The 13224-nt window shown below is 42.2% G+C and overlaps 2 protein-coding genes across 4 annotated transcripts in view; one reads left to right on the top strand and one right to left on the bottom strand.

Annotated features, from left to right (window-relative positions):
* The window catches only part of ints14 (integrator complex subunit 14), a 50625-nt gene extending 39840 nt beyond the window's left edge, over positions 1-10785 (top strand). For both annotated transcript variants that reach the window (XM_063066337.1, XM_063066338.1), the window contains 2 exons: positions 2111-2176; positions 6536-10785. In XM_063066337.1, the coding sequence (XP_062922407.1) occupies positions 2111-2176; positions 6536-6787 (318 nt within the window). In that variant the 3' untranslated portion in view covers positions 6788-10785. The remainder of the gene's footprint in view (positions 1-2110; positions 2177-6535) is intronic.
* A 40-nt stretch (positions 10786-10825) lies between these two features.
* Positions 10826-13224, bottom strand: part of hacd3 (3-hydroxyacyl-CoA dehydratase 3) — an 86677-nt gene continuing 84278 nt past the window's right edge. For both annotated transcript variants that reach the window (XM_063066346.1, XM_063066347.1), the window contains exon 11: positions 10826-13074. In XM_063066346.1, the coding sequence (XP_062922416.1) occupies positions 12998-13074 (77 nt within the window). In that variant the 3' untranslated portion in view covers positions 10826-12997. The remainder of the gene's footprint in view (positions 13075-13224) is intronic.

Genomic DNA, 13224 nt, shown 5'->3' with positions numbered 1-13224 from the left:
TGCCTCAACTGGAGGGCTGTACTTTTAAGACCATAAGACATAGGAGCAGAATTAGCCCATTCAGCCATTCATCGTTTTTAAAGAAAGAAAGGGGCTTCCCTTCCTCCACCATCAACTCTGCTCTCGAACGCATCTCTCCCATTTCACGCACATCTGCTCTCACCGCATACTCCCGCCACCCCACTAGGAATAGAGTTCCCCTTGTCCTCACCTACCAGCCCACCAGCATCCGGGTCCAACATATAATTCTCAGTAACTTCCGCCACCTCCAACGGGATCCCACCACTAAGCACATCTTTCCCTCCACCCCCCCTGCTTTCCGCAGGGATCGCTCCCTACACGACTCCCTTGTCCGTTCGTCCCCCCCATCCCTCCCCACCGATCTCCCTCCCGGCACTTATCCTTGTAAGCAAAACAAGTGCTACACATGCCCTTACACTTCCTCCCTCACTACCATTCAGGGCCCCAGACAGTCCTTCCAGGTGAGGTGACACTTCACCTGTGAGTCCGCTGGAGTGATATACTGCGTCCGGTGCTCCCGATGTGGCCTTCTATATATTGGCGAGACCCGACGCAGACTGGGAGACTTTTTCGCTGAACACCTACGCACTGTCTGCCAGAGAAAGCAGGATCTCCCAATGGCCACACATTTTAATTCCACGTCCCATTCCCATTCTGATATGTCTATCCACAGCCTCCTCTACTGTCAAGATGAAGCCACACTCAGGTTGGAGGAACAACTCCTTATATTCCATCTGGGTAGCCTCCAACCTCATGACATGAACATTGACTTCTCTAACTTCTGTTAATGCCCCAGCTCCCCTTCATATCCCATCTGTTATTTATTTATTATATTTATATATATTTTCTTTTTTCCTCTCTCTCCTTTTTCTCCCTCTCACTATACTCTTTGCCCATCCTCTGGGCTTCCCCCCCTCCCCCTTTCTTTCTCCCTAGGCCTCCCGTCCTATGATTCCCTCATATGCCTTTTGCAATCAACTGTCCAGCTCTTGGCTCCATCCCTCCACCTCCTGTCTTCTCAATTCATTTTGGATCTCCCCCTCCCCTTTCAAATCTCTTACTATTTCTTCTTTCAATTAGTCCTGACGAAGGGTCTCGGCCCGATATGTCGACTGTTCCTCTTCTGACAGAGGCTGCCTGGCCTGCTGCGCTCACCGGCAACTTTTATGTGTGTCAACCTACTGAGTCTGCTTTGCCATTCCATCATGGTTGATCCCAGATCCCACTCAACCCCATACATCTGCCTTATTGCCATACCCTTTGATCCCCTGACCAATTAGGAAACTATCAACTTCTGCTTTAAATATACCCATGGACTTGGCCTCCACCCCAGTCTGTGGCAGAGTATTCCACAAATCCACTACTCTGGCTAAAAAAGTTCCTCCTTACCTCTGTTCTAAATGGCCCACAAGACTAACTTCTACAGTCTCTTGTGGCCTATTCTGTGCTGTAGAGTCAATCACTGTAAATGATGCAGGCTGTTTGGTGACTTTTCTCAGTTTCTGAAGTATGCTGGTTAATTCAGAACTTGTATAAATCCAAATGCAGTTGGTTATGAAACTTGGGTTAAGCCACCTTAGAGCATTGTCACCCTGTTACAGGTAGGATATGGAGGGTTTGGTGAAGCTCCTGAAGTAGTTTAGATATGGATTTAATTTTGGTGTACATAGTTATAGATATGGAAGGCATAAATAGAATCTTTCTCCCAGGGTAGAAATGTTAAATACTAGAGGATGTGCATTTAAAGTGAGAGGAGAAATTTACAGAAATTGTGTGGAGTAAGTTTTTATTTTACACACCCACGCCTACCCACTGACCGGGGCAGATTCGTTAGTTGTGTTTAAGAGGTTGTTAGATAGACACATGAATACACAGGGAACAAAGAAATGTGGATCATGTACTGGAAGAAGATAATTTCATTTTGTCGTTTTCATAGCTTTATGCACAGTATATAGAGCATTGAACCACCTGTATAATCTTTGCAGGGATTCACAGCATCAATAGATATCTTTAGAAACTGAAGCATGTATTAACATGTTGTGAAGGGAACATTGCTGGTCTGTTGATCACATTTTTCTCCTGTTTTCAGACTGATGTTCAGAAGATTTTAAGAAACGCCCGAAAGCTTCCAGAAAAGACACAGACATTCTACAAGGTAACTGGCTGATCTTTGGAAAATTTGCATTAGCTATGTTCAGGCATTCAAATCTAAAGGATATGATGATAAGAAACTGGGAGGGGATAGGTGGAAGAGGTAAAATGCTGAAGAGGGAATCTGATAAGAGAGGACAGTGAACCATAGAAACATAGAAAATAGGTGCAGGAATAGGCCATTCGGCTCTTCGAGCCTGCACCGCCATTCAGTATGATCATGGCTGATCATCCAACTCAGAACCGTGTACCAGCTTCCCTCCATACCCCTGATCCCTTTAGCCACAAGGGCCATATCGAACTCCCTCTTAAATATAGCCAATGAACTGGCCTCAACTGTTTCCTGTGGCAGAGAATTCCACAGATTCACCACTCTCTGTGAAGAAGTTTCTCCTAATCTCGGTCCTAAAAGGCTTCCCCTTTATCCTCAAACTGTGACCCCTCGTTCTGGACTTCCCCAACATCGGGAATAATCTTCCTGCATCTAGCCTGTCCAATCCCTTTAGGATTTTATACGTTTCAATCAGATCCCCCCTCAATCTTCTAAATTCCAACGAGTATAAGCCTAGTTCATCCAGTCTTTCATCATATGAAAGTCCTGCCATCCCAGGAATCAATCTGGTGAACCTTCTTTGTACTCCCTCTATGGCAAGGATGTCTTTCCTCAGATTAGGGGACCAAAACTGCACACAATACTCCAGGTGTGGTCTCCCCAAGGCCTTGTACAACTGCAGTAGTACCTCCCTGCTCCTGTACTCGAATCCTCTTGCTATAAATGCCAGCATACCATTCGCCTTTTTCACTGCCTGCTGTACCTGCATGCCCACTTTCAATGACTGGTGTATAATGACACCCAGGTCTCGTTGACCCTCCCCTTTTCCTAATGGGCCACCATTCAGATAATAATCTGTTTTCCTGTTTTTGCCACCAAAGTGGATAACTTCACATTTATCCACATTAAATTGCATCTGCCATGAATTTGCCCACTCACCTAACCTATCCAAGTCACCCTGCATCCTCTTGGCATCCTCCTCACAGCTAACACTGCCGCCCAGCTTCGTGTCATCCGCAAACTTGGAGATGCTGCGTTTAATTCCTTCATCCAAGTCATTAATATATATTGTAAACAACTGGGGTCCCAGCACTGAGCCTTGCGGTACCCCACTAGTCGCTTGCTGCCTGCCATTCTGAAAAGGTCCTGTTTATTGCCACTCTTTGCTTCCTGTCTGTCAACCAATTCTCTATCCACATCAATACCTTACCCCCAATACCGTGTGCTTTAAGTTTGCACACTAATCTCCTGTGTGGGACCTTGTCAAAAGCCTTTTGAAAATCCAAATATACCACATCCACTGGTTCTCCCCTATCCACTCTGCTAGTTACATCCTCAAAAAATTCTATAAATTCGTCAGACTTGATTTTCCTTTCACAAATCCATGCTGACTTTGTCCGATGATTTCACCACTTTCCAAATGTGCTGTTATCACATCTTTGATAACTGACTCTAGCATTTTCCCCACCACTGATGTCAGGCTAACCGGTCTATAATTCCCCGGTTTCTCTCTCACTCCTTTTTTAAAAAGCGGGCTTGCATTAGCCACCCTCCAGTCGTCAGGAACTAGTCCAGAATCTAAAGAGTTTTGAAAAATTATCACTAATGCATCCACTATTTCTTGGGCTACTTCCTTAAGCACTCTGGGATGCATACCATCTGGCCCTGGGGATTTATCTGCCTTTAATCCCTTCAATTTAACTAACACCACTTCCCTACTAACATGTATTTCCCTCAGTTCCTCCATCTCACTGGACCCTCTGTCCCCTACTATTTCTGGAAGATTATTTATGTCCTCCTTAGTGAAGACAGAACCAAAGTAATTATTCAATCGGTCTGCCATGTCCTTGCTCCCCATAATCAATTCACCTGTTTCTGTCTGTAGGGGACCTACATTTGTCTTAACCAATCTTTTTCTTTTCACATATCTATAAAAGCTTTTACAGTCAGTTTTTATGTTCCCTGCCAGTTTTCTCTCATAATCTTTTTTTCCCTTCCTAATTAAACGCAGCATGTCCTCCTCTGCTGGACTCTGGATTTCTCCCAGTCCTCAGATGAGCCGCTTTTTCTGGCTAATTTGTATGCTCCTTCTTTGGAATTGATACTATCCCTAATTTCCCTTGTCAGCCACGGGTGCACTACCTTCCTTGATTTATTCTTTTGCCAAACTGGGATGAACAATTGTTGTAGTTCATCCATGCGATCTTTAAATGCTTGCCATTGCATATCCACCGTCAACCCTTTAAGTGTCATTTGCCAGTCTATCTTAGCTAATTCACGTCTCATACCTTCAAAGTTTACTCTTCTTTAAGTTCAGAACCTTTGTTTCTGAATTAACTATGTCACTCTCCATCTTAATGAAGAATTCCACCATATTATGGTCACTCTTACCTAAGGGGCCGCTCACGACAAGATTGCTAATTAACTCTTCCTCATTGCTTAATACTCAGTCTAGAAAAGCCTGCTCTCTAGTTGGTTCCTCGACATGTTGGTTCAAAAAACCATCCCGCATACATTCCAAGAAATCCTCTTCCTCAGCACCCTTACCAGTTTGGTTCACCCAATCTACATGTAGATTGAAGTCATCCATTATAACTGCTGTTCCTTTATTGCACACATTTCTAATTGCTTGTTTAATACCATCCCCAACCTCACTATTACTGTTAGGTGGCCTGTACACAACTCTCACCAGCGTTTTCTGCCCCTTAGTGTTATGCAGCTCTGTGCCGGAGGCACGGCCACTGTCGCTTCCCACAGGTAAGCTGTTCCCCCCAACAGTACTCAAACAGGAGTACCTATTGTCAAGGGGCACAGCCACAGGGGTACTCTCTATTACCTGACTCTTCCCCTTCCCCCTCCTAACCGTGACCCACTGGTCTGCCTCCCGTGGCCCTGGTGTGACCACCTGCCTTTAACTCCTCTCTATCAACTCCTCACTCTCCCTGACCAGACGAAGGTCATCGAGCTGGCGCAGATGTGGACGTCCAGGAGGCTTGGAGACTCCAGGGCCTCCCACATCCGGCACAAGAACAACAAACTGCCCTCACACTCATACTGCCCCTTTCCTCAAATAACAAAAAAAAAATGAATACCAAACCTTCCTCGCCTTGCCCGTTTCCGCCTAATCCCAGTGAGCTGAAGCCCTTAAGCCTTCACTCTGCTCCCGGCTCACTCCGCAGCCCGCAAACTACGCTGCCCACTGTATGAGGCTCTGTTCCTTTTAAGTCTTCCACGCTTCACTGCCCGACATCACACGCCTGCGCAGTCTCGCCTCTCTGGACGCCGATGGAAAAAAAACCCGAAAAATTCAAAAATGTCTTCCTCCACACTCCCGCTCCAATTCTCAGACTTCCTTGAGATGGGGAAGAAGAAGGGGCACCAGAGGGAGGTAATGGGCAGGTGAGAAGAGAAAGGCTGAGGAGACAGAATGGGGAAGGGAAGAAATTACCAGGTCAGAGAAATCTACATTCATGCCATCAGTTTGGAAGCTACCCAAACAGAATATGAGATATTGCTCCTCCAACCTGAGAATGGCTTCTTTGTGAGAGTAGGGAAGGCCATGGTCCAACATGTCAGAATGTGAATGGGATGTCAAATTGAAATGAATGACACTGGGAAACTGCACCTTTTGTGGTGGTCTGAGTGAACTGCTCAACAAAGTGGTCCCCCCATCTCCATTGAGTCTCACCAATGTAGAGGAGGCTGCTCTGGATATAGTAGATGGAAAAATTTTCCCCCGATGGAAAATTTCTATCTCAGCAAGGTGTTTTGCATTTTGGCTTTTTTTCTAAGAACAGTACTGGTTAAATACTTTTGCTTGGAATTGGATTGTGGAATCATGAAAGTGCATGAGCTTTCAAACATTCACCTCTTTATCCTGCCTTTCAAGGCAAAGTATTTCTCGGATTATCTCTCGGCCTCTTTCATGTTAGAAATTCTAACGTAGATCATGAACAGATATTTTTTCATTCTAAAATCATTGATTTCTTGGGGCAGGGAATCCATTTTGGGTCCCAGTTGATCTTGTTTACCAATTGAATCCCAACTTCATAGCCCCTTGTACATCTATTCCCATCCCTTGATGGTAACTGGGGTACCAAATCCAGTCTAGACTTGCTGCAATTAACATAGATGATGATAATGGCTGAACAGTTTGAAAGCTGAGGTGAAGCTCATAGTGGGGTGCAGATGCACGTTAGGAAAGAGTATGTATATCAAAGCTGGATAATCTGCTCCTTAGCATCAAATCCTTTACTGAGTAAACACTATTTTAAAAGCATCCAGTCCATTAATCTGTGCTTCCTTCTACAGGAATTGAATCGACTGAGAAAGGCAGCCCTTGCATTTGGATTTTTGGACCTTCTGAAAGGCGTGGCAGATATGTTGGACCGTGAGTGCACACTCCTCCCAGACACTGCTCATCCTGATGCTGCATTTCAGCTCTCTCATGCTGCCCAGCAGCTCAAGTTAGCTGGTACTGGGAACTCTGAGTATGCAGCTTATGAACACAATATCACTCCACTGCAGACAGATTTTTCCAGCAGCAGCACTGACAGAATTTGAGTGGTCTATGTGGTATTTTTGGTTCACTTTTGAGGACCTTTTTTGATGCTCTAGTGCTGTGCACAAGGATACAGCAACAGACATGGGACTACAAGAAAAAATGTTGCCTGATTTCTCTGGGATCTTAGTATACCACCAGAAAGTCTTTATTTTTAAATAAATTTCAGTTTTTGATATTGCTAAAGATGATTAAGATCTTCAAAATGTAATGGCACTCTGTTTATTTCCTCTACAATGCTACGGGTACATGGCCTCTGGAACAAAACTGAATTGCCCAGAGATCTAACACTGATGTGTTTTGTTCTAGCGACACGTGTACTGTACGACATTGGTAGTCACTAACCTAAAACTTCATTGCCCACTGAGATCCAACACTTCACCTTTCCCATCCATCACCTTCTAACTAGATCTCCTTCCTTTCCCCCCACCCCACCCTGAAGAAAGGTTTATTCATTTCCATAGATGCTGCATGACCTGCTGAGTTCCTCCACAATTTTTGTGTGGTGTTTGAGATTTAACACTGATGGGACATTGTTCTAACAACAAGTGTACTGCATTGGTACAGGCCCCCAGCTCAGCAATTATTTGACGAAATAAAATTCAGATGAAGGCAAGCTGCTACCCTTCTGCAGTTTAGCTTTTGTGAATCCAAACTTAAATATTTCAGTGTGAGATTGTGCTAAACAGAAGAAAATTAGACTACATGGATTAAACATAGGTTTGAACACAGCAAATTGTTCCAGTCCAAGAGTCCTCTAGAACTATTTCAGGTGGTTCCTGGGGTCTTAAGAGATATCACTAACTTACACTCTCTCTTTCCTTAATAAGATCCTCTGACTCCAATCATCCTATGTGAATTCCATCCTTCAGTTTGGAACTATTCTGGATCAGGATCAGAAACAGAATCAGATTTAATATCATCAGCGTGTTTAATATCATCATGGATGTGTTCAAGCTACCCAAACCCTATTTGTACAATGAACTCAGATTTTCTTTCTGCTACACTCTGCTATAACTTGCATTACATTTTGATTTGTCTCTTATTGCCCTCATTAATTTACTGATCGAAGAGTTTAATAAATGTTAGGATCATTCAGTAAATTTCCTTTTGAATTCTACCCATTATTACTAATATTTGGGGGTGATAAGATAGCCATCGCTAATCTTTTCTGATCCTTGCTCTTATCTACATTTCACACCATGATTTTCCTAATATTCTTACTCACCATCAGACCGATTCCCTGCTTTACCAACACTTCCTAACTCCAAATGTTCAACTGTAGGATCTGCTTTTATTAAAAGTTATACTGTTGATAAGACAACCAGCTGTTTACCCACTCACTGATGGTCTTGGCTGGATCACTGTGCTGTGTTTTACCCTATGGAGATGTACATTACTTAAACTATGTATCCATTATTTAACAATCAGCCCTTGTTTTACTCTCATACATTTTAAATAGTTTCCCAGCCTACTGAAGCCAACTCATATCATGTCTTTATTTGTATTTTAACACCCTAGATTCAAATTAACCTAAATCACTTAGTGTTAATATAACATTCTATAAGGCATCTCCCAACAAGGAATGACACAAAGATCTTTGTACAAGACTGGTAACAATACCAGGGTGGCCATTTGGTTTATGTGAAACCTAGTTGCCTTTAATTAACCACTATGGTTTAACAGTGGCTTTGTTAATGAGAATATTCAGTATCAAATCCAAAGTCAGTCATAGAATACTACAGTGCAGAAACATGCCCTTCAGCCCACCTAGTCCAGGTGATACTGTCATTCTGCTCAGTCCCATCTACCCTCACTTGGACCTTAGCAGTCTATACCCCTCCCAGCCATGTACTTGAAACGTAAGCAAATTCTGTATCTCTTACAAAGAATGTTGCAGCAAAATAGGAAATGCATCTCATCCTTGCAAGATTATTTTCATAACATTTACATTTTTCATATCTTCATGCAAAGTACAGACAAATATTTCAGCTTACCAAAACATCTGCTGCCTTATCCTCACTAATTCACCCATTGTTCCCTTGCATGCTGATTCACAATTAACAGAGAATCAGATTTCTCTGAGAATTCCACTAATCACGTTTTCAAAGGCCTGCAATGCCTTGTCCATATTCACCTCGAACCTACATAAATATAAGAAATAGGAGCAGGAGTAGGCCATCCGGCCCATTGATCCTGCCCCACCATTCAATAAAATCATGGCTGATCTGTCTGTAAACTCAGCTCCATCTACCTGCCTTTCCCATAACCCTTAATTCCCTAACTATGTAAAAACCTATCTAACTGTATCTTAAATATATTTAGTGAAGAAGCCTCAACTGCTTCCCTGGGCAGAGAATTCCACAGATTCACCACTCTCTGGGAAAAAGTGTTTCTCCCCATCTCCATCCTAAATCTTCTCCCATGAATCTCGAGGTAATGTCCCCTAGTTTTATTCTCACTTACCAACAAAAACAACTTTCCTACTTCTATCTTATCTATCCCTTTCAAAATTTTGTATGTTACTATAAGATCCCCTCTCATTCTTCTGAATACCAGAGAGTATAGTCCCAGGCAATACAATCTTCTCTCATAGTTTAACCCCTTCATCCCTGGAATCAACCTGGTGAACCTCTTCTGCACTGCCTCCAAAGCAAATATATTCTTCCTCAAGTATGGAGACCAGAACTGCACACAGTATTCCAGCTGCGACCTCACCAGTACCCTGTATAGTTGCAGCATGACCTCCCTGCTCTTGAATTCAATCCCTCTAGCAATGAAGGCCAACATTCTGTTTGCCTTAATAATCTGTTGTACCTGCAAGCCAACTTTTTGCGATTCATGAACAAGCACTCCCAAGTCCCTCTGCACAACAGCATGCTGCAATATTTCACCATTTAAATAATAATCTGCTCTTCTATTATTCCTTGCAAAGTGAATGATTTCGCATTTACCAACATTGTATTCCATCTGCCAGAACTTGGCCCACTCACTTAACCTATCTATATCCCTCTGCAGACTCTCCACATCCTCAGTACAATTTGCTTTTCCACTCAGTTTAGTGTCATCAGCAAATTTTGCTACGCTACACTCAGTCCCCTCTTCCAAATCATCAATGTAAATGGTAAACAGCTGCGGGCCCAGCACCAACCCCTGCAGCACCCCACTCACCACTGACTGCCAACCAGAGTAACACCCATTTATACCAACTCTGCCTTCTATTGGTTAACCAATCCACTATCCATGCCAATACACTTCCTCTGACTCCATGCATGAATCTGTATCTTATTTATAAGTCCCTTGTGCTGCACCTTATCGAACGCCTTCTGGAAATCCAAGTATACAACATCCACCTGTTCCCCTCTATCCACTGCACTCATTACATCCTCAAAAAACTCCAGTAAGTTTGTCAAACAGGACCTGCCCTTTCTGAATCCATGCTGCGTCTGTCTAATGGAACCACTCCTTTCTAAATGTTTTGCTATTTCTTCTTAATGACAGCTTCAAGCATTTTCCCAACTACAGATGTTAAGCTAACTGGCCTATCTATAGTTGCCTGTCTTTTGCCTACATCCTTTTTTAAAAAGTGGCGTGACATTTGCTGTCTTCCAGTCCGCTGGGACCTGCCCAGAGTCTAGAGAGTTTTGATAAATGATTACCAACATGTCTACTATAACTCTGCCAATTCCTTCAGCACCCTGGGATGCATCCCATCAGGACCAGGGGACTTATCTACCTTCAGGCCCTCTAGTTTGCTCATCATTAGTGACAGTGATTTTATTGAGGTCCTCACCTCCCATTTTGTCCATAACATCCTTCTTTGGCATCATTCGCATAGCACTCCAAAAACAGTGTTTCTTCATTTCAACATCTGGCGCATCTTTCATCCTCTGTCTCTCCACTACTTAAGAGTCCCAAAATCAAAGCTGCCTTCTCAAGCCTCTTATCTTTGCCTAAAGATTTTTTCAAAGTCTATATTAACCAGTCTTTTAGTCATCATTGTAATTTTTCAGCTGATTTTGCTCTTCTGCCTCGGGAAGAGTCATACAAAAGTGCTGGTTACACTGGTTGGGTAGAGGCTTTTCTGAAGCACAACACTGGCAAAGCCTAAATGTGCTGACTTTTTTTAAGTTTAGAGCTAGAAAGTTTTGTGCAGTAAATGTTATTTTATAAATTCCTTTTTTTATAGATGTCACCCTTAAAGTTTATATCATTATTATTCTGCTACTAGCGATTTCACCTAAGAAATGTTCCTTTTTAAGTGTCATTTACCTTGATCACTTCCCTCCAATTCAATCATAAATGTACACGTGCTGCCCACTTAGTAAAAATCACTAGCAGGAGGGAATGCACAGTCATTAACTCTAGGGTTCAGTGACACTGCAGAAATGTTAACTTTTTGGCCACCTCAGTAACCAATAACAATATTTTAATGTATAAAATAGATTTCAGTGCAGGTCAAATAATGTTATACACAGTTCAATTCACGTGATTGAATGACAGAAACAAAGCATATATATATATAACTTACATTAAATCTGAAGCAGATAGGTTATCTAGGCTGCTATAACACTTGCTTATGTTTAAGACCTGGATTAAAAGTTAGGTGTGTGTCTATACGAGAGACAGAATTTTTTTTAAAGCTGCCAAATTCTGCAGTGATACATGGCCATGGTAATCAAAAGAGCAGAGACTAAACTATATGTAACAAGGCACTTAATGCTCAATATGGAGTTGATGGGCCAAAGCAATTATATCTGCATTGCACGTCCAAAACACAGTAGGAAGTCACAGCCTATCAGTAGTATAGTAATGACACAGTGGTGTCATTACAACAACTTCTCACTAACTATCAGCAAGACTAAGGAACTGATTATAGACTTCAGGAGAAGGAAACCAGGGGTCCATGAGCTAGTCCTCATTGGAGGTAAGAGAGGGTTAGTAACTTTAAATTCCTGGGTGTTAGTATTTCGGAGGATCTGTCCTGGACCCAGCACGCAAGTGCAATTGTGAAGAAAGCACAGCAACACCTTTACTTCCTTGGGAGTCTGCGGAAATGCAGCATGACATCTAAAACGTTGACAAACTTCTATAGATGTGTAGTGGGGAGTGTATTGACTGGCTGCATCATTGACCAGTATGGAAACACCAGTGGCCTTGAATGGAAAATCCTATGCAAGTTAGTGGATTTGGCCCAGCACATCATGGATAAAGAGCCCAACCACTGAGCACATTTACATGAAACAGTGCTGTAGGAAAGCATCATCATCATCATCCACAACCAAGAGGGATCTCACTGCTGCCATCAGGTAGAAGATACAAGAGCCTCAGGACTCCCACCAACAGGTTCAAGAACAGTTACTACCCCTTAACCGTCAGGCTCTTGAACAAAAGAAAATAAGTACACTCACTTGCCCATCTACTGAGATGTTCCCACAACCAATGATCTCACTTGAAGGACTCTATCTCATGTTCTCATTATTTATTGCTATTTATTATATTTGCATTTGCAGTTTGTTGTCTTCTGCACTCTGGTTGATCTTTCATTGATCCTGTTATAGTTACTATTCTATAGATTTGCTGAGTATGTCCACAGGGAAATGAATCTCAGGGTTGTATAGTGACATAATAAAATTTACCTTGAATTTTGAGAAATATTCTAAAGCACGAATCTCAGGTAGCACAGCAGTAGGGTAATTTTGTACCTTTACACTCATTTCAGTGTACAACCTGTAATGGATTTCTTGTTTAAACGATGTAATGAAGATTAAAACCACATACTCAAAATTAATTATTCCAGAAAGAGTGAAGATTAATTTATCTAATAATGCCCACCTAATTATTGGGATACCAGAATTCACACCTTCATTTAAGTCCATCAGCCAGTTAACAAAGTGAAATACAAAAACAAATTGAAAAATTGCAATTTTTTCTAAGTGTAAAATGATAGTCACAAATCAATTTTCCTCACACAAGATATGGATTTCTTCAAACATGTATACAAGGAAAATAATAAAGCTGGAATGAGGTATGAAGGAATGGGTTTGGTTACATTCGCAGCAAAACAACAATGAGGTGAGTGCCTGCACCTGAGGGTGGCAGCCAAAGAGAACATGGTTACTGTGACTTTCTTCATTTTCTACAAAATGATATTTTTAATAGAAAGGGAAGATACACTGAATTGATTGAAGTGTTTCTTTGAGTCAAGCCTTCTAATACATCTTGTACTTCTTTGGTCGGAGACGCTTATAACGTTGTTTGTACAGGTGTCGGCAATTAACAAGTAAACCTGGAAAACAGAAGAATTGGATCATAATGAATACAGCTGCCTGATAAGCAAGTTGCCATATCCAAGCTTGTGCAATTTCATGAAATTCCTTTCAGTACCTAAACTACCTACTGCCTGTTGCCCACACTTCAAAAAGTCCCTTTGAAACAT

Source organism: Mobula hypostoma, chromosome 13 (assembly GCF_963921235.1).
Source record: "Mobula hypostoma chromosome 13, sMobHyp1.1, whole genome shotgun sequence".
Lineage (NCBI taxonomy): Eukaryota > Metazoa > Chordata > Chondrichthyes > Myliobatiformes > Myliobatidae > Mobula > Mobula hypostoma.
This window is presented reverse-complemented; position numbering and strand designations above follow the sequence as displayed.